The sequence below is a fragment of the Suhomyces tanzawaensis genome (genome assembly GCF_001661415.1).
Source record: "Suhomyces tanzawaensis NRRL Y-17324 unplaced genomic scaffold CANTAscaffold_1, whole genome shotgun sequence".
Classification (NCBI taxonomy): Eukaryota; Fungi; Ascomycota; class Pichiomycetes; order Serinales; family Debaryomycetaceae; genus Suhomyces; species Suhomyces tanzawaensis.
The window spans coordinates 460,758-481,344 of record NW_017963636.1 but is presented as its reverse complement, the minus strand read 5'-3'; the positions used below and the strand labels follow the sequence as shown (position 1 = coordinate 481,344).

Here is a 20,587-nt window from a genome sequence, read left to right as displayed (position 1 = left end):
TATTTTCCATTTCTTTCAACCGTTTCTCTAAGTAACATACGCTTGTCTTGCATTTGTAGTGGCGTTTGCTGCCAAGTGCACCGCCAGACTGCAAATCCGTTTTCTCAACTGTCTCAACTGTTTTTAGGGCTATTTTGATTGGAACTTTTCCTAGTCTGCCGCCACTTTTACTGTTTGAGAAGCTACACTAGTATCGTATCTCGTAACATTCAGAATATTCAGCGATGATTTACCATTAATATCCATCCTATTGATGGATTTATCAGTTATTTATGAGAAAACAACTCGTTTTGCAGCGCTTCGCGTGTTTGGTGGGGTCCATCGCACTGCATATGGGCAGATATCAGTAAACACCACCATCAAGAACTGGCCCCCCGTCCATGGATAACATACCCAACCTCTCGTACGACTCGTCGGGACAGTTCAGTGGGCGCCAGACAGAGCCCAAACTGATCGCCATCGAAAGCGACGACGAGCCATCGCAGTTCGACCTGCTCCACGAAGACAAACAACTCCATCACGACTCACAGGCGTTCCAACGAGAACTCGAACGCCTAAAGGCCCAGAGCACGCGAAAGTTCCAGTCCAAATGGGAGCAAATCCTCCAGAAGTACTCGACCATCGAAGACGAGAAGGCCAGTGACGAGATCGACTTGGTCACTGGCAGGATCACCATCGACAATGGCCATTTGAGATCGTTGAATACCCAATTGGCGCATGATAAGAACAGTCTGGACGGCAACATCTGGGCCGTGGACTACGACTGGGAACGTGACAAACGACTCAAGCAAAAGAAGCAGAAAGACCAGAAACATCAGCTCAAGTCCCGGTTGAAACTGCTAAACCTATTCTATAACTCGCTGTCGACGGAGTCAATCGATGAACCCACCCACAAAAGAGCACCACTAGAGGACAACCTACTTCTAAACCCCTCACCCACCAAGAAATCCAGACTCTCATCCAGCCCAGTCAGGGCCGACGCCAGATTCGATGTATCCCCTACAAAGGCTGCACCAGTAGGGTCAGACTCTGACACATCTCCTATCAAGCAGAACGGGAAGGGTGCCAGCCAGAATTCTGATATACTTCCCACAAGATTATTCGACTTGTCTGGGAATTTTGATAGCCCTACTGAAGGCTCCAGTTTTGACTTGAGTCATTCGTCAAGTATATCCGAGCACCCAAAATCCAAAAAATCCCTGAAATGTGCTCTGGACCAATTCGAAGAGGAGTATTCAATCCTAACGGAATATTTGGTGGATAATTCTCCCCAAGTCAAAATATTTGAATGTGCTATTGAAAATTGTTACTATTGCACAGGAAACAAGTCATTATACCAAAATCATCTTCTTGAAAAGCACTCAGGCGTCCTCTACACCTTGGGGTACCCAGTATCTTTGAATGAAAACGAAACACCTCTAAGCGTGTCGGAAAAGGTCTCCAAAAAATTGCACGATCAATTTCCTATTATGTACCCCATTCCACCTTTAGCATTATCCGGGACTGGCGAGCCCTTCCACTGTATGAGGAAAATGCAAAATGGAAAATTGTGCCAGAAATTCTTCTTGTCCATGGGTGACTTGAGGAAACACCAAATGGACAGCTTATCTGATTGCTCTTGCAAGAAACAGGTATTGGTGTGTCCTTTGTTGGGTTGTGGGTATATGACTGATGGAGGCTACTTGGAATGGAGAACTCATTTTATTGATCTTGGACATGATATAAATCCTAAGCAGGTTGTAAATCAAGCTCAAGAAAGTTCGTCGATTGAAAAGAAGTTTTTTGATAGATACAACATAAACCAAGAGTTAATACGGCGTCCACTGGATATTAATGATAATATCAACGAGCTCTTCAGTGATTCCAGTGGTATAGAATCCGATTTGGAAGATTCTGAACTACTGGAAGAAGAACTGCATTCGGAGAAAGAGGACCCATTTGATTTCCCGAAAATTGATCATAACAGCATCCTAAATTCCAAACCTGAAAGTCTGTATGTGGATGACTCTTCCTACACCCGAATGAATCCCCAAATAGAGCCGAGAAAAATTTCGATACAGGGTGTTCCAGATCTTTCAAAGTCTCCGGTAGATTACAAGATCGATGTCGATGCCCAAGGATACGAGTCAATAGAAGAGTTGTTCCAGGGATGAGGTAGTTCAATGCCGATAAGAAAGGCATGCGAACCATAGTAATATTAAGCACATTATTTATACAAGAACTAATAGAAGACTTTAATGATTCCTAATTATTTCATTGTTGCGGTAACCAAACGAGGCAATCTCTAATAATACAATTCTCCTTACCATTTCAAAAATCTCTAACGCTTCCTCTACTTTTACTACCTATCAGCTCGTTATTCCATGCATTACATGATTACTATGTACAGTTTCTTGCAAGGAGCACTAGAGACTCCCTTTATGAGCATCGGTCTCTTATGGCCGTGCACCTAGTCCTTTGGCTTTCCCTTGAAAGCATCCTTGCCCTTGATATACTTGTCAAATGCGTCGTTACGTTCAGGGAATGGTCTTGGACCCACCAATCTGATCATGTCTTCTCTAGTCAACACTTCCTTCTTGAACAACTCCTCGGCAACCTTGTCGACCAATTCAAGCTTTTCAGTCAAGAGGGTGTGACAGGCATCGTAAGCATCATCAATGAGTCTCTTGACTTCGTCGTCAATCAATTTGGCGGTGGTTTGAGAGTAGTTGTTGTGAACTTTGAACCCGCTACCATCATCTCCACTATCGTAATAGATGTGTCCAACCTTATCAGACATTCCCAATTTTAACACCATCTGTTGGGCCATCTGGGTGATCTTCTTGAAATCATCTGATGCACCACTGGTCACAGTGTCGAAATGAAGTTCTTCACTGACTCTGCCTCCCAATGTCATGATCATTCTATGTCTAAATTGTTCCTGGGAAACCAAATATTGGTCCTTAGGCAAGTACTGGGCATAGCCCAAAGCTCCTTGACCTCTTGGAATAATGGAGACCTTGACCAAAGGATCGGCAAACTCCAAAAACCAGCCACAGATAGCATGTCCAGCCTCGTGGTAGGCCACGGTTTTCTTCTCTTCAGGACTCAAGATTCTAGACTTCTTTTCCAAACCAGCAACAACTCTCTCGATAGCTTGTTCGAAATGGTAGATGTCCACCGAGGTGGCATCCTCTCTGGCTGCGATCAAGGCACCTTCATTACAACAGTTAGCAATGTCTGCACCAGCGAAACCGGGAGTCAAAGCACTCAATCTTCCTGCAAGGTTCTCAATGGCTTCTGCTTTCAATTCTTGATACTTGCTGAAATCAAGATCCTTTTGACTAGCCTTGATCTCCTCATCGGCTGTCAAAGTTAACTTGGACAAGTGGACCTTGAAAATCTGTTTCCGGCCCTCGACATCGGGAGTGTCAATAGAAATGTGTCTGTCGAATCTTCCAGGTCTCAATAATGCCTTATCTAAAATATCTGGACGGTTGGTACCAGCCAAGACCACAACGTGGTCAGAGCCTTCAAACCCATCCATTTCCACCAACAATTGGTTCAAGGTGTTTTCTCTTTCATCGTTACCACCCATTTTTCCGTTTCCTCTTTCCTTACCAATGGCATCGATTTCATCAACGAAAATGATGGCTGGGGCCATTTCACGGGCAGTCTTGAACAAGTCACGAACTCTAGAGGCACCAACACCAACAAACATTTCCACGAATTCGGAACCAGAAACAGACAAGAATGGAACACCAGCTTCACCGGCAGTTGCCTTAGCCAACAAAGTTTTACCAGTACCTGGAGGGCCAGATAAGATAGCTCCTCTAGGGATCTTTGCTCCCAATTTTTCGTACTTCTTTGGGTCCTGTAAGAACTTCACGAATTCCATGATTTCTTCCTTAGACTCTTCACATCCAGCAACGTCCTTGAATTTGATTTTGACTTCGGTTTCCTGGTTGAATAACTTGGCCTTGGACTTACCAATTTTGAAGATACCTCCAGGCCCACCAGCACCTCCGGCACCGCCACCAGCCTGTCCTGCTCTACGCATGGTCATATACCATAAACCACCAATCAATAAAACAGTAGGCAAAATGGGGATGATGTAATTCAACCAAGAGCCTCTCTCTTCGTACGAAATGGGCAATCTTTCTTCAATTGGAATTCCCAACTTGTCCTGACTCAACTTCATTTCCTCTTCGAAAAATTCGACTGAGCCAATGGTGAAGACGACGGCTGGAGTACCGCCTGCAGTTTGGAATGTTTGGTCCGAAACTGCGCCCCGGATCAATTCAGCTTGCACAGCAAACTTGTTGATGACTGTCAAGCGGGTGACGAGACCCTTTTCAAGGTAATTGATCTTGAAGTCCTGGAATGACAATTCATTCTTTTCCTTATTTTTGGTCAACATGTACATAGTCAAGAGGATGGTCAACACGGATGTTCCGATGAAGAAGCGGGCAATCGACTTCTGGTCGAACTGATACACCTTTATGTTGTTGAGGTTGATGTTGGGATTCTTCTTCTGTAATCGCTTCTTGATTTCTTCACGTATGTCCTTCTCTTCGTCGCCCATATCCTTCTTTTTGTCCTTCTTTTGGGTATCTGGGTCGACTTCGGTGGACTCTTCCGGCTTTGTGGGCTTCTCTGCCTTCTTTTTATCGTCGTTCACTTCACTGTCGTCTTTCTTCTGGTTCTTCAACACAGTGGAGTTTCTGAATGCCAAATGGTTATTGATCGAGGAAAACGTTCTATGCTGCTGGCCAACAAGTCTAGCTGGGGGGTTCAACCTCCAGGATAGACCAGTAGTCCTCCGCAAGAGAAGACGTGCTAACATGGTGTTAATGGAGTATATAGTAAGAGTTGTATGGTGAAATTTTCGCCTCCCAATAGTGAGTCACGTGGTAATCTTGACACCGAACTGGCCCAACAATACATGTGGAAAATAGTTTGTGCTAATTAGGACGAATTGTGGATGGACTCGAAATAGACTGAGAGATACTCTTTGAATGGCTTTTATCTATGAAGTTATTTCCTAAAGGTTGCATTTGCTAGTTTTTTGGGGAAATTTCACAGGGAAATATTTCTGTGAGCCCTGGCAAGACAAAAGCGTAACCTCGCTAGTTTGCCGGTAGGGAATTCACACTTTAGTGGGGGTGAGGACAAATTTTCTCCCTAAGTCTCACTATTGGTGCCTAGCTACCGGACAAGACTACAGAAAAATTGCTGCGAACTATTCCAGTATTCTATGGTGCTGCCAGGGCATACCATCGTCTACAGTGGGTATACTTGCTGAACTGTGTATTTTATGAAACAATGCGGTCCTAACCAATAGTCAAACAATAGAGAATTAATAGTACAAAGGTCACACTCAGTCCTCGTTGAAGACGAGTGATCGAGCCGATGACTCTAGGCCCCAAGAAATGAATCCAGATCTGCGATCATGGTGGTGGAATTAAGAATTAAAGGTAGAATTAAGGAGGCGGGACCATCAGAGCAATAAAAAACCAACACGAAATAGAAGCTTACCAATCGGAGGTCAATCTTCTACTGTTAACAAATTCATCCCAACTAGTTTCACAAATCTTCAAAAACTTGTCTTTCTCTTTTGCCAACCAGTCATCACTGTCCTCCTCCTTGGAGGCTTGTGAAGGCGATTTCTCTCTGGAGGGTGGGGTGGCCGAACCCGACTCTTTTTCAGGGCCACTATTGTCCTTATCCTCCGGATCTTTTTCAAGGGCACGATCCTCCACATCTTCATCCTTGCGCGAGTCCGACTCAGGGGCCTGGGCGAATATTTTGAAGTTGAAAATGCTTTCATTCATCAAGTTGATGGAGCCAAAGATTTCACCCGACTTGATAGGGCGATATTGGGAGCCGTATTGTTCCTGCTGATATTCACCAGGATATCCATAAGCACGAGGTTGGCCAGGCTTGTATTCTTCGGACTTTGCCTCTTCCGAATTCCGCTTGTACTTTTCTTGCATCTCTCTCACTTCTTCGTCAGATACTGGAAGTCTATCGTCCTCAATCATTTTATGGCTGGTGGTAGGAGTAGGTTTTGCTGACGAGGACTCAAAATACTCACGCTGGGCCGAGAGAGGCTGCGACTGTAATGGTGCAACCTTCATCAAGTCGCCGTGGTAGATATCGGTGACGTTATACGGCTTGGCTTCTTGCTGGGACGAATGTGCCTGGGCATTGACAGGCCCTGTGGGTACCACCGCACGTCTGATTCCTCTGGGGAAGTATGGCGAGGTGGTGGTGTGCGGAGCGACCATTCTGATTCGCTTGTAAGGCGTGGTGGGCATGACTGGCTGGTGTGGGTGACCAGGAAGCGCCAGATATGTCACATGAGTGTTGGGAAAGGGTCTGTATCTTCTCTGGACCGAGTAGGCGTATGGATGGGGTCCAAGAGGCACTGCTGAAGCGAGAGGAGGGGGGTATCTGCGTACTTGCAGAGGGACCGAGGGTCTCGCTGTCACTGGGACTCGGGAGGTGTATCGTATTGGAGCCGACTGGATCAGAGGCCTGTGGGAGTTGGAAGATCTGGCAGAGGGTCCAATGGTCAATGGAGTGGGGATGTTGTCTCTTTTCAACCTTTTGGCAGAAGTAGGTGCCGAGAGCTTGTCGTCTAGAACTGCTACGTTCTTGGGGCTGTTGGAGCCGTCCATCGAGGTGTTGGCGGAGCCTGAAGGCGTGGGAGCACTTCCTGGCAGCGTTCCCGAGCTGCCAGTAGGCGACATTCCCGAGGACGAGCCGCCCTGCTGGCGGGCAGCTATCAAGTGGCGCTGTTGCAACTCGATCTTCTGGGAGATCTTGACGGTAGTCTCCATTTCTTCGTTGAGAATGGGAAGACCTGGACTGACGATGCGAAGTGCCAAGTCGGCGTTCTTGTTAGGCTTCTTGCGGGAGTCGTCCTGAGGACTGGACGGATTTAAATTCAACGATTTGGGACGGTGTCTCTTGGCAGGATTAGGCGCCAGCGTGCGGACGGGAGACTCTCGTGGCGACACGGGAGGACCTTGAGCAGAGCCAAGATGTGTAGGGGGAGAAACAGCCATGTCGACTTGGCCTTGAGACATGGTGGAAGTGGTGAAAATGTTGGAATTGGCAACAATAGCAGGAAACACAATGGATGGGATGGGGAGGCACAGGAAAGCTAGCGGGGGGATGGGTCGCTAGGGGGGTGGCTAGCGGGGGATAGCGAGGCACAGGGAGCTAGCGGGAGGTGCAGCGAGAAATTGGGTATTTCTTGGTGGTGCAGCACTGGTGATGGTGGTAGTGGTGGTGCAGCTCGTGGTGGGGTCTCGTGGTGGGGTCTCGTGGTGTTGTGTCGCTGGCGGGAGTTGCAGCGCACGCGACGGTAGAAGTTACGACGGTGCTGGGGACAGTGGTCACTATGGCAGGCACAACGGCAGTACGACGGATGTTCCTGACGCGAAGAAGCTGGCGTTGATGGTGTGTGGTACCTGAGTCTGGTGGTGGCACAAAAACACGGTTAGACGAGCGAGTGGATCAGCCGCTGTGTTGAGGATGACGACAATGGGCTGCGTGGCAGGGGCAGGTGGTCCGGCGTTGAGGCGCACTTACTGACGTGGATAGCCTGGCGCTGGTGCTGGTGCTGGTGCTGGCGAGAGCGGGAGTGGCAGGTGGTGCTGGTGCTGTTGGCGCTGCTTGAGTATAGGCGCTGCTTGCGTGTTGGCGCTGCTTGCAGTGACAGGTGACGTGGATCTGACGTGACAGCCGGTCTGACGTTGGCAGGCGGATCTGGAAGCTAATCTGGGGCTATTGATGCTAATCGAACCTATTCTGACACTATTCGGGTCGGTATTCAAACCTATTCGAATCTATTCTAGGCTAAGCGACGCTATTCTCGGCTATTCGTGGAGTGGCCGGCTGGTGGCTGCTTGGCGATACTTGCTGGAGAACCACAACAGTATGGATCCGTTCGTTGCCTGTCTAGTGCTCCAGATCCACAGGGATGGCGGTCTGGTGTTATATATCATGGTAGAATGTGAGGTTACACAAAGGGTGTTTCAGATTATGCGGGACACGGAAGACGAGTGTTAGAGGTATGGGGAGGACGGGGTGCGGAACAGGCGGTGGTCGCCACGGGCTCCGCGGCCCCATACCACCAACACTATTGTCACTACATGTCATGGCCCTCCAGCACAATAGAAGCTTGGACATAATGCTCGCTTACTGTCGCTGGCGTTCGCTGCGAGAATGGCACAATTGACGAATCGCCAGACCGCGAAAGCCGCCATGCGCACCACCAGGGGTGGGAGGCTCCTTAAGCAGGCCATCACCATGATCCCCCACCTGCTGGCCCCGATCCTTCACTTAACAGACCCTCGCAAGCTCTCGATCAGACACAAGATTCCGGGAGCCCGACGCACGCTTACGTAACCGATGCATGTTTGAAACATCCACCATCCCACATTGGCGGGGACAGCAGTGGCGCCCAAACCCCACAGCAACGCCGCTGGTGAGGCATGGGATCCGTGATGCCTTGGCGAGACTGGCTGCTGCCAGGAACTTACCGTGGTCGTCAACTGGAGCAGGCTGATGGGCAGTTCAGGCTCGGAGACTGGCGCACAAAAGGGATGAAACGAATATGCATATGTATGGCGAGCCCGGTGCCAGATGCACCAGCTGCGTCGTTTGGGGCAGCATCGCACACGAGGATCACGTGCACATTCCTCTCCAGGTATGGCTTGCCTAGGAGAACTACAATGGTTATGGATATGTTGCATCTACGCTACAGCCTTAATGTAGTGGCTAAATGGTTATGGTTATGGTTATTTTGCACCAGTTATCTAATCGTTGGAGTAGGAATTTTGCATCTACAGCTAATGGTGGACTAAATGGTGATTCCACTCGGTGATCCATCCTACAGTGTTCTAAATGGGCATGGTGATTCACTACCCTCATCTAATCTTAGTGGCCTAAAATGGTTGTTTTGCACTCAGCTTTCTAATTTTAGTAAGCGTAGTTGGGTGATATTTTGCATCTACAGCTGATGTGATGAACTATTTAAGTTATGGTGATTACACACTACCCTCATCTAATGGTTAGTAGTGATTCACACAACAGTGCTTAAACGGTGAAGGTGATCCACTACAGCTTATCTACTGCTGGTGGCTACTAAAATGGTGATTTCACACTTCACTTTTCCAATTGTGAATAGTTGGGTAACATCTTGCACACTATTCTTATTCATCGTATTGACGAATGTTCTTGGTGATTTCACACTGCGCCCTTCTATCGTAGTGTACTAATAATTAGGCTATTTTGCATCTACACTACGCTTTTCTATATGTGGCACATCTTCCAATTTGCACCCGTCGATGCTCATTAACTATACATAGTGAACACCCAGGCTGCAACTCTACGAAAGCCAGCCCGGGTAGTCAAACATTCCTACTATATACTGCTCAATCAGCAAACTTCTCCCATCCCTTCATTCTCTTCTTGTCGGTCAAAGTGTAGAACTTGCTGGTACACGAGTAGCCTTTCCAGGTGAAGTCCTCGTTGGGGTTGCAGGCACAGTTCTTTTGCTTTCTGACTTCGGGGTCCACAGGACAGTTGTGGAATGGAACGTGGTTGTAGCCGACGTCCTCGAAGAAATGCACTTTGTCCTTGTTCATGAACAAGGCAACTGCAATGGAGTGGACAGGGGCATCTCCCCATCTCTCGTAGAAGAACCCACCGGCCTTGTCCAAGAACTCGAAGTACTTGGTGTAGGCCTCTCCTCTCCAGAAGTTCAAGTTGGCAATTTCGAAGTTGGACCAGAAGTGGCATCCGTTGTAGGTTTCACCGTTGTCGCTAGAGATCCACTGCAACAAGTTGTTTTCGGCAACGTACTGCTTGTTCTGTTCGATGAACTCCTTGGTGGTCTTCCAGAGGGTAGGGATGGTAGCTTCGTATTCGGGCAACGAGATCGTGAACGAGTAGTCCTTGTTGTTGTCCTTCATCCACTTGAAAATGTCGTAGTCGATGTCACAGTAGATCTTGATGTCGGGTTCAACTCTCCAATAGTATTCGTATTCAGCCATCAATTCGTGTCTCCAGAAGAAACCTGACTCGTATCTGCACATGTGTCTGTAAGGTACGGAATCACCGTAGATGACCTTCTTTTCCTTCATGGCCTCTCTGGCCAAGGCAGCCTTCTCCTGGTCGATCCACTCAGGGTACGACCATTGTTCCTTGGGAATGAGACCGTACTTGGTCTTACCACTGACCAACGCGGTGGTTTCTGCTATGAATTCCTCGTTGAATGGCTGGTCATTCAAGAAAACCCAGTCGTACTCAAACTTGCGGTTGAAACGGTCCTCGACCTGTCTGATGGACCCCAAGAGCGAGTACAAGTCCGAGTTACGGGCCAACGAGACAAAGGTGGCCTTGATCTTGTCCTGGGCCGCAGGAACGGCAGCGGCAGCCTTAGGCTTTGCGGCAGCAGGAACTTGCTCGGCAGCAGCTGGAGCAGCAGCAGCAGCGGGCACCACAGGGGTGTTTGCGCCGGCAGCAGGAACCTGGTTGGCGTTAGGAGTCACGGGGACAACGGGGGTGGTGGGCACCACAGGGTAGGTGGAGCCACGGGAGAGAATGTACCCACACCCGATGAGGATGAGGGCAAACACTCCGAACCGGACAATCCTGGCGTTAGATCTGGGCGACATGGCGGGAGGTTGGGGGAAGAAATGGGAAGCAACAGGTGTACTTATAGCGCGCGACGAAAAATCCCAAGGTGTCCGGTACACGTGATGGGCGGATTTCTGGGCTGGTTCGCGTGCAGCACGCGTGTGCAAAAATATCCTGGCGACGCCCCCGGCACAAAGTGATCAGGGCGCCGGGCGCTGCCCGTAAACTGCAGCAAAGGCTGCACTACACTAAGGGATGTTCATATGTATTGAGCTACTGATGGGCTACTTCTTGAGCTACTCTTTGGCCTCCTTGGGCTTGGGCATCTTCATCACGTCGTAATACCGCCCCGTGCACGAGTACCCGTCAAAAGTGAAGTCCTTTTCTGGGTTGCAGTGGCACTTGTGCTTGTAGCGGAACTCGTTGTTCAACGGACACTGCGTGTACACGCCATGGTTGTAGCCAACGTCTTCGAAGTAGTGTATTTTGTCTCTAGGCAAGAACAAGGCGGCTGCAATAGAATGCACAGGTGCGTCGCCCCACCGCTCGTAGAAGAACCCTCCCGCACGGTCCAAGTACTCAAAGTACTCGCGGTAAGCCTGAGAGCGCCAGAAGTTGAGGTTGGCCACCTCGAAGTTGGACCAGAAGTGACACAAGTTGTAGGTGTCGCCTCCGTCGTTGGAGATGAAGTCCATCAAGTTGTTGTGCGCGAGGTGCTCGGGGTGCGCACGGATGAAGTCCTTGGTGTGCTTCCACAAGGTGGGAATCGTCTTGTCGAACTCGTGGATGGAGATCGTGAAACCATACACCTTGTTGTTATCCTTCATCCACTTGAACACGTCGTAGTCCAAGTCACAGTGTACCTTTGTCTCGGGCTCCACCCTCCAGTACCAGTCATATTCGTCAAGAAGCGGGTTTCTCCAGAAAAATCCCGACTCAAAACGGCACATGTGGCGGTAGCTCTCTAGATCACCATAGATAATGCCGTCTGCCTTCATTTTCTTTCTCGTTTCCGCTGCCTTGTCCTGGTCGATCCACTCAGGATAGCTCCAGTGCTCCTTGGGAATGAGTCCGTACTTGGTCTTTCCCGAGACGATGGCGGACGTGAGGTCCTTGAACTCCTGTGTGAACGGCTCGTCGTTCAAGAACACCCAATCGTAGTTGTACTTGTGATTGAAACGGTCCTCCACGCTTCTCATCGACTCGATAAGGGCATACAACTCCTTGTTACGTGCCAACGTCACGAATGTGGCCTTGACGCGCTCGCTGCCAGGCGAAGCGATAGGGAGCAGCTCCTGGGACTCAATCTGGGCGTTTCCCTGTTGCAATTCCTTGTCCTGGTCCCTGATGGGCGGCAATGGTGGAAGCTTTACTGGTGGAGGTGGAGGTTGCTCGGCTGGCACTGTGGCAGCGGCAATATCGGAGGCGGAGATGTCGGGTCGCATGAGGAGCAGGAGTGAGTACAACACCATCACGGCCACGGCCACGCCTAGCAAGCGTAGCACTGGAACCCTTGCCATGATTGTGATGATAAAGATAGTTTGATACTTTTCACGAAAGTGGTAGTGAGATCAAAAAGAGGTGCACCGCGCACGTGCAGCACCTCGCGTGCATGCTGCCCGGCGCCTCGCACTGTTCTGTCCAGGGGCCTACCCCTAGACCATATCGCCAGAGGAGAGGTGGCCACAGAGTGGGGCTGCGTAACAGTCCAGCTAGTGGGTGGAACACCAGTGGATATTTTTTTGCCAAGCGTAAGCTATGCAAGATTTCCGAGCTATATCTAGTTGTTTACCTTCAGACAAAGGCGCTGCACGGAGCCTGATGCTCGAAGTTCGGTGGGCCAAAAGGGTAATAACTCGACGGTTTAGTGCGGCGCCTACCGCTTCGATGGCATGCGCCATGTACCCGCTAGCCACGCAACCGACGCAAACGGCGCATCCAGTGGTGTTACATTGCCTCTAGGGGCGAAACCATAACAAGCTTGTGCGGTGATACTCCTGTGGGAGATGGTGAGTGTGGTGGGTGTGGTGAGTGTAGTTCCCACTGGATGCCCACCACAGAGCACGCTCGTCACCGTGACTATTTTTTGTGGTGCTTGATCATATTTTCCACCATTCACCCCGATATTTTCTTCCTGCTGGAAGCACAAGACACCGCAATTACACCCAATGGCGTTGGAGTGGGATCAGCACAAATAGCAGGTGCAACATTGGCCCTAAATGCCCGAGGTAGGGTAGCTTGAAATCTCGTGGCAACTGGCAACCGCGAAGTGCACAAACACCTGCAAGATTTCCAATTCACTAGAATGTATCCACATAAAGGAGGAGCGACACAGCACTCAAAGCACCCAAACTGTTAGGTGTCCTCTAGCTTTCACACATGGATAATAGCCCTTGGCTCATCTTAGTCTTCTATGCATGCAGGATGTACGACAACTAAACTGGCCCCGGGCTCGTAGCACGCTAGTGGTGGGGCGATATTCATCCATGAACTGTGTAAGTTCAGCCGTATGCTGCAGTAGCGACATGGCCCTAGTTGACAGGGAATCGCCCCTAGAGATGATTGCAAGAGATATGCCTCGAGATTTACTGTTTTTTTCATTGAATTGTACGTCAAATACAACAAACTGCACCGGGACCCTTAGCGAGCTCAGACTCACCTTTTGAAACTAGAGGAAGAAAAAGAGAATGGGTTAGTAGACTGGATTGCATCTTTTAATACAAATATGTTGCTGTGTATGGTAAAAATCTATTTCAGTCAGTCTCTTTGGATACCAGGTAAGTTCTAATTCAGATCATTCTTTAACTGATGAATCCACAAATCGTGGTGTAGATCATTTCAAAGCATTCTTTTGCAGTGCCTGGATTCCCAGGAAGCCATCAAGTCTTTAGGTTTGGAGTTCTTCATCGATTGGCACACAGGTAAACTTTACTACTATTCTCCGGGTGTGATTTGGGCTCCCCTCTTGAAAAGGCTACCAATTCTTGAGAATGTCTTCTATTTGAAACTAACACACTCGCAGACTTTTCTGTCTGGACCCCTGAAACCCTCAAGAAATTATTCAGTTATATGAGACGGTGAAGCTGCACGTAAATTAGACGTTAGTTTTCTCTACACAGTTGTTTGAAATGAAAAGCATTTCATACCCAATGGTACCAACTGTATCCCTGAGGATTGAGGGTACATCGTCTTCTTTTTTTCTATTTGCTAATGGGAAGTATATTATAATCTACTGACTGGGTATTTATTGCAATGGATAACTCACCATTAGGTCAAACCTTCATAATTTAATTAATTTTAAAATTCGTCTTTTGATAGTTTTTTGCAACTTGGTGTGCAACATACGGCACGTTTAAGAAGCAAATAATGTTAAATAGGAGTTTTCAATAGGAGCTATGGCTGAACAAAATAAGACGCACACCATCCACTTTTAGGTTTAGCATTATGTGTCTACTCACTGGAGTAAAGCCAGGCAAATTTCTCTTATGGAAATTTTAATACAAACTATCTTCTCAATAATTGTTAGGCGCTAGCTGGATCTTGTCGTCTAAGATAATATAGCACTTGTAGTGGAATCCAATCATTTTTTAGTATTGTCCTGCATATATGTATTTGCAGTCACCACTAGGTCGCATTTTTTTCAAACTTGTTCGTACTGTCCCTCGGGATGGTACACTTGTCAATTTTAACAATACAGAGAAGATTAGCATTGTCCTTGCATAAAGATGACACGCTTTACAAAGAGATTTACCATTTTTTTTTGCAATTCCTGGCCACCCATGGCAAACAAGATGAGCTGCACTTCCTTCAAGACTCCCATCTAGAGAAGCTTCCACTCCTTTGCCACATCTCCTGGCCCATGGAATTTTCCCCTACCGGTGCGCGCGTTCGATTCCCGCGACTGCATCCCAATCCTGCGCTACCATATGTGGAGTGGAGATATGAAACCTGCGCTACGTTGTTCCCTTCTGGCTGCACGATATGGCAAAAAAACGGAACAGCCTCTTTCCTCAAGACTCGGCTGCATTCCTCGTTTCCTCCAGCCTCAATCCTGCCGTCAAATCCAACCTTTTTGGCGTTAGTAAGGACGACCAATCCACCACAGCAAACACACCTTCACCATCTACGACTAGCCATTGCGACCAGAATGTGCCTCTAGAGCCCCACAGCGGGGTGGACAGCTCGCGAGGTGGTGATCTTCACCAGCTTTCGTCCGGCCAGATCAGCAAGCTAATTAACATCAAGTACCATGGAGATGCTACTCTTCTCATCAAGCAGTTGTCTATGGATTTGGCCCGCAAGGAGTCGGAATTGGCTATCCTAGCGAAAGAGAAGTTCTCCAACGAACAGCGGTTGATCCGGTTGTGCAACGAGTATGGTAACTTATCCACCTTGGAAATTCATCATAAGTTGAACGAGAAAAGCGAGCCAGAAGACCACCACCATCATCACAGGTGGAACGAAAAAGAAGAACTGCGTGATGTGACACAGCACCAGGAAACTGGCCTGGCTGACGAGAAGACGGTAAGTGTACCTGATCACGCCCACAAGGACGCTCTGCCTGATTCATTGTCTGAAAAACCACCAGCCATGAAACCATCGAGGCCAAAGGTAAAGAAGCATGTGAGAGCAAAACAGGAAGAGCCAGGCCCAGAAGAGTCCACTTATTTGTACAAGCAGCCAAACAAGAGCTGGTTACGTAATTGGTTTAACTCAACAGAAGACCTCACCACCACTGGGTTGACCCTGAGTGTTCTCCTGGTGTCGTCTTCATATACAAATCTCGTCCAAGGCCCTACCAAGAGTTACAACAGGCCACACTCCAGATCATTGACTCAGCTCAAACGAGCCCCAGAACCTAGTTCTTCCACGATATCTGAGAAAGACCCTGTTGAAATGGAAAATATTCTTATCAACGGAACTTATAAAGAAAAGGACCCTGTGGATTCGCTACCTGCTGAAGATTTACACATAGACAAATATGGCTTTTTCACAGACATTGAACCTATCAAGAAACTGGCCACTGTTATTCGGTCCAGCCTGACAAGCTCAGATACTACCTCCGAACTGGTTACATTCAAGTCACCTGTTCTCCACCAGTCTCAGGCATCCAATTCTCCCTTCAGAACACCCCCCATTCCCCCAGTTTCGGCATATTCCCCCAATGCATCTCTCTTGAACTTTACAGACAACACTCCAGGAAAATCAATGAATTCTCCAGCATCTGCAGTTTCTGGGATTAATCATGCTACGACTACTCCCAACTCCACCGCACAACATCGTTCCGATCCAGATGCTTCTCTTGGAATCTTCATTGGAAACAAAGACAAGCTGCAGACAATACATCAACTCAAGGAAATTGGCAAAATCCATGACTCCATCAGCCTTCAGTTTGAGCACCAGTGGGAAATTTTGATGAAAGAAATCGAAAAGGACTTCTTCGCATATTCTAAAGATAAAGGGATCGATGTGGGCATAGATATGATGATAGGCATGAAAGGATTGAATCTTATTGAGTTGGACAATTTCAATGATAAGGGGTTGATCAAGGGAAAAACCGATTACTACAATAGATTGGTTAACTTAACCACCCTGTTGGGGATACCTTCAAAATTTAGGTTCAAACTTTGGCTACAACTCTCAGGCGCCAAAAACTTAAGAGTGAACGGGGAGTATAATGAATTGCTCAACGAAGCTAAATATCACGAGGGGATTGCAAATAATAATAAAGAGGACAACAGTAAAATAGACAACAGGCTGAAAATCATCAATCATAATATTAAGCAGATAAAATTAGATTTACACAGAACATTGCCGCGAAATTACTACTTCAATAATTTAATTGAACTAAAGCCGGGTCCCAATTACTATAAGTTGCAAAGAATATTGTATGCTTTTGTTGCATATAGACCTGATATTGGATACCTCCAAGGAATGAATAAAATTGTGGGTAATTTACTCCTTTTGCTCATTAAAGGCGGAGGCTCGAATGCAAACTTAGAATCGCATGACCGGTATGACGAGGAAGACGTATTTTGGATCTTCATTGGGTTAATAGAAGAGATTCTTCCGAAGTACTCACATAAAATTGTACCGCATGAAGCAAGCCCCAGTCTTACTTTAGAGCAAGATGAGTCTTTTTACAACTCTCTCCTAAGTATTCGTGTTGACCAAATAGTCATGAAGACTTTCTATTTGGACCAAATGCTCCCAAAACTTTCACTGCACTTTAGAAGCATTGGATTTGAAATTGAGCTAGTGACAATGAATTGGTGGTTGACCCTTTTCATCGATTTGAAATTTCTCGACTTGGATACATGGTTCAAAGTTTTTGACAATCTTTTAATTGGAGGATTTAAGGAGCCAAATTCAGCTCCAATCGATGAGCCACAGAATGACAGCGAATTGGTACAGCATTCGGTAGAAGAAATCAAAAAGGCGATCAAATTAATTACTCTAACATTGTCCATCTTAAAGTGTTTGGAACCTACCATTTTGAGCATGAGTGACAAGGACTCATTATATGAACTCTTGAACAGCAATAATCCAAGAATGTACGACATTGGTACTACAGGTAGTATCAAGTTTGTGGAATTGATGAAATACAATCAAGAGTTCACCAAGCTCATAAAGTGGACCGACTTGAAGCATCACAGGATAGAAATATCATAACATCATTGATTGTTGCAACCTAATATGACTATCAAGCTCGGATCCATAACACGATTTTCGTGGTATCATACAACTACATATATAGCATAACAAGATGATTAGCACGTTTAGAATATTGAGTCATCACATCACCCAATAGATAATACAAGACAATAAATATTTTTACTATAGACATTATATTAGTTTCCTAAGTTGGTATGTTGGTAGCAGAAGATGACTAAACTACATCACTAATGATTCTTGAAGCTTCACGGTAAGTCTTCAATAATTCAATGCACTTTTCACGCTCAGCCTGAATTCCTTCGTCCTCCATTAGCAATTCATCAAATAATGATTCATTATAGAGCTTCACCACTAAACGGTTTTGAATATGTTGCTTAATGTAATTGACCAATAAGCACATAATAGACTTTGGAACCTGATCTTGGATCATTTCTCTCACAATACCAAAGTATGATACAATCAATCTTCTGATCAATTCACATTCAAGTTGTTCTCGTTCACTCAACTCATTGATGGTATCGTCACTTTCAAAAGAAGCATCGTCGGGAGTTTGACTACTAACGCTCAAACTCTTGAAATGATCCAAGTTTGGCTGAGAGTTGTTGATAACACCATTGTTCACAAAGTTGCTGTTAAATTGAAGGGTACCTTCTTGGTGGTGTGGGAACTTGAAAGGAGTTGGATTCAATTGAGCTTGAGCCTGCAATTGCTGTTGATGAATAATAGGATCCTTGCCAAAGAAGTAGTTCAAGTATGATTCATGTTGTGCTGGATGTTGGGATGTAGGAAGGTTAGGGGTCGATTCTGACTTGATAGAATATGTGGTTCTGTTTGAATCACTTCTTCTTTGCTTTGGTGGCTTTATTTCATCATCAACCGAGTTGATATCCTCGTCAGGGCTTTTAGTGGAGGGTTGGTCTTCTTGCTCTTCTTCAATTGCAGTGTCCGACTTTTTGTTCAAGATACGCTCGCTTGCTAATCTCAATCTGCTTCTCAGTTCAAGTTCTTTTTGCCTTTGACGTTCTTCGACAACAATACTCATGGCCTTCGCAGCACCCACGAAGTTTGGGTGGTTAGTGTTGATGTAAGCCTTATGTATCTCAATCAAGGACTCCACATACTTGATAGTAGGGCCCAATCTTTCTCTTAACAAATCACTTACCACTTCAATCAACTTGCTTTGCAACTTAGGGTATCTGTTCAACTCAACTCCAATGTTAGAGGAGCAAACATTGTGGACGATTTTCATAAGCTCTTCGTAGACTAATTCAACACATCTATGACTTGGTTCTTCTAATAACTTGATTTGAGGTTTAACCAACAAATCGAATGCTAATTCAGGAACAAATAATGATGGTCTTGGTCCTGTGGAGTTTCTGATCGCAGTACGGATATCGTGGATGGATAAGTTGTGGGTAGGATTAATGGCAGCCAATTGTGAGCCATAAACTTCATTGTAAATGTAGTAGATCCTGGCACCACCACATAATTCTTTTGTTGAGAGCTCATTCAAAGATGTACCTTCAATGGATGTAACAAAGCTGTTTGCGAACTTTGTCATCAAAGTCAAAACCATAGCACCTCTGGCTTCCTTGGAGTCCGTCAAAGTTGATGGGATATCTCCATAATTGGCTAATTCTTGTTCAGCTTGACCCATAAGAGTGTTCAATTTTGCTTTGATATCTGGCAATCTGTCTCTGATGTGGTTCATTAAAATCTTGTTCAAGGTTTGAGCTAAGTAACGAGTACCACACTTGTTCGACATGGTTCTATAAGCAGGGTGGTTCATGAAGAATTGTTGCTCTGCAAATAAAGAATCCTCCAAAGATTTGTTTTCCGAAATATCCTGTTGGGATCTATTGACGATACCAATAAATCCCAATTTCAATGGGTAGACATTACCCTTTAAAATATCCAAGGCGTTGGTACCTTGGTCCATCAAATCCAATTTGGACAAGATTCCCACAGTCCTCTTACCCGTTGGATCCACTTGTCTAGCTAATTTTAAGGACTCGGAGTTGACCAAATCAACGTTGGCTGGGGAGACAGCCAAGACAATACAATTTGGCTTGGAAATATACTCTAAGATCAAGTTTCTAGTTTGTCTCTCGATATCAGTTGGTTGATCCCCAATAGGGATTTTGGTAAGCCCTGGTAAATCCACCAAGGTCAAGTTTAACACCCTAGTGGAAAAGATTTTCAAGTTGATTGGCAATCGACTGATTCCCTTATTTTGACCAGCTATTCTTGCGGTCTCATTTTCAATTTCTCTTCTAATGTCATGGAAGTTGTAAAATCTCTTGCCAGGAATATGCAAGAACTCTCCCCATTCCGAAGGGGGCTCGTACTTGCCACCATTAGCGTGTTTTCTCAAGTGTTCTTCCAAGTTGACTTCTTGCTCGTCCGAAGAGGAGCTGGAGGAGTTTTGGGAGAAGTGCTGGTTGTTGCTTCTTTTGAGGTTGGAGGAGCCATTGAGTTGGGACGAACCGTCGCTATCGGGGCCACCGTTCGTGATGAGACTGTCATCCAGCAGGAGGTTGATGAGCTGCAAGACCAATGGTCTTCTAGTCACGATGCCGGTTCCTCGAGGCAAAAAGTCTTTGCCAACAATGTTCTCCAACACCGAGGATTTACCACACGATTGGGATCCCACGACTGCCAAGATGGGGAGGTCCAAGTCGGCCAACTGGGTGGTGGTGACAATGTCTTGCAACTTGTTCACCACCGGAATAAGGTCTTCCAAGGACATGTTTGCTGGGATGAGGTTCCAAGGATGTGCCTGATCTGAGGACGGTGGGGAAATCAGGGGTCTGTGAGGTCCAGAAGGGCTGAGTTACGGCAAATAAGAGGGCTTGCCGGACGTGCAAACGATGGAGAGGGAACGAAGCCTTGAAGAAGAATTTCAGTGAGTAGGTTGCTGAAATATCGGTTCGGCAGAGGTTCGTGGTGAAATTTGGTCCTTGCTATAGGGCGAAGGCGACGCGCGGGCGGGTAAGTGCACGTGAGCAACCAACGGTGGGGTGGCAAGGTTGTGACGGGTGCGAGGAGTGAGGTTGTGAAGTGGAGGGGGCACTGAAACTGGTGGCAATGTCGGCTGGCGGCACTGAGACACACTGAGATGTGTTACTGAGGCTGGTGCTGGTGGTGCTGGTGCTGGTGGCGAAATCGTGGTGGGAATGCATCACGCTTGCCGCAGCGTGTCGCTAGGAGTACCGCGCGAGCGTTCGTAGTTTCTGCAAGCACACTAGGCGCGATCTTCACTCAAGCTGTGATTGGC

The 20,587-nt window shown here is 46.8% G+C and overlaps 7 protein-coding genes across 7 annotated transcripts; 2 read left to right on the top strand and 5 right to left on the bottom strand.

Moving 5' to 3' along the window:
- The first annotated feature begins 111 nt into the window (after positions 1 to 111).
- Positions 112 to 2,231, top strand: CANTADRAFT_110899 (uncharacterized protein). The gene has a single exon (XM_020206190.1). The coding sequence runs from the start codon at positions 381 to 383 to the stop codon at positions 2,151 to 2,153; it is 1,773 nt and encodes a 590-aa protein (XP_020066648.1). The 5' UTR covers positions 112 to 380; the 3' UTR covers positions 2,154 to 2,231.
- A 117-nt stretch (positions 2,232 to 2,348) lies between these two features.
- AFG3 (AAA family ATPase) lies at positions 2,349 to 4,834 on the bottom strand. Its single transcript, XM_020207117.1, has one exon. The coding sequence runs from the start codon at positions 4,823 to 4,825 to the stop codon at positions 2,450 to 2,452; it is 2,376 nt and encodes a 791-aa protein (XP_020066647.1). The 5' UTR covers positions 4,826 to 4,834; the 3' UTR covers positions 2,349 to 2,449.
- Positions 4,835 to 5,513: 679 nt separating this feature from the next.
- CANTADRAFT_46048 (uncharacterized protein) lies at positions 5,514 to 7,052 on the bottom strand (the record flags this gene model as incomplete). The annotated part of the gene is made up of 2 exons (XM_020209282.1): positions 5,514 to 5,652; positions 5,767 to 7,052. The coding sequence occupies 2 exons, from the start codon at positions 7,050 to 7,052 to the stop codon at positions 5,514 to 5,516; spliced, it is 1,425 nt and encodes a 474-aa protein (XP_020066646.1).
- Positions 7,053 to 9,428: 2,376 nt separating this feature from the next.
- On the bottom strand, positions 9,429 to 10,673 carry CANTADRAFT_44773 (glycosyltransferase family 15 protein; the record flags this gene model as incomplete). Its single annotated transcript, XM_020209145.1, has 2 exons — positions 9,429 to 10,460; positions 10,527 to 10,673. 2 exons carry the CDS (start codon positions 10,671 to 10,673, stop codon positions 9,429 to 9,431), a joined length of 1,179 nt encoding a protein of 392 aa, XP_020066645.1.
- Positions 10,674 to 10,931: 258 nt separating this feature from the next.
- CANTADRAFT_87506 (glycosyltransferase family 15 protein) lies at positions 10,932 to 12,155 on the bottom strand (the record flags this gene model as incomplete). Its single annotated transcript, XM_020211347.1, has 1 exon — positions 10,932 to 12,155. One exon carries the CDS (start codon positions 12,153 to 12,155, stop codon positions 10,932 to 10,934), a length of 1,224 nt encoding a protein of 407 aa, XP_020066644.1.
- A 2,668-nt stretch (positions 12,156 to 14,823) lies between these two features.
- On the top strand, positions 14,824 to 17,175 carry CANTADRAFT_32759 (uncharacterized protein; the record flags this gene model as incomplete). Its single annotated transcript, XM_020208474.1, has 3 exons — positions 14,824 to 15,159; positions 15,313 to 15,723; positions 15,967 to 17,175. Coding segments are annotated over 3 exons (1,956 nt in total), but the record flags the coding sequence as incomplete, so codon positions are not given.
- Positions 17,176 to 17,417: 242 nt separating this feature from the next.
- Positions 17,418 to 20,507, bottom strand: DNM1 (dynamin-related GTPase). Its single transcript, XM_020207116.1, has one exon. It carries the CDS (start codon positions 20,057 to 20,059, stop codon positions 17,525 to 17,527), a length of 2,535 nt encoding a protein of 844 aa, XP_020066642.1. The 5' UTR covers positions 20,060 to 20,507; the 3' UTR covers positions 17,418 to 17,524.
- Positions 20,508 to 20,587: the final 80 nt, after the last annotated feature.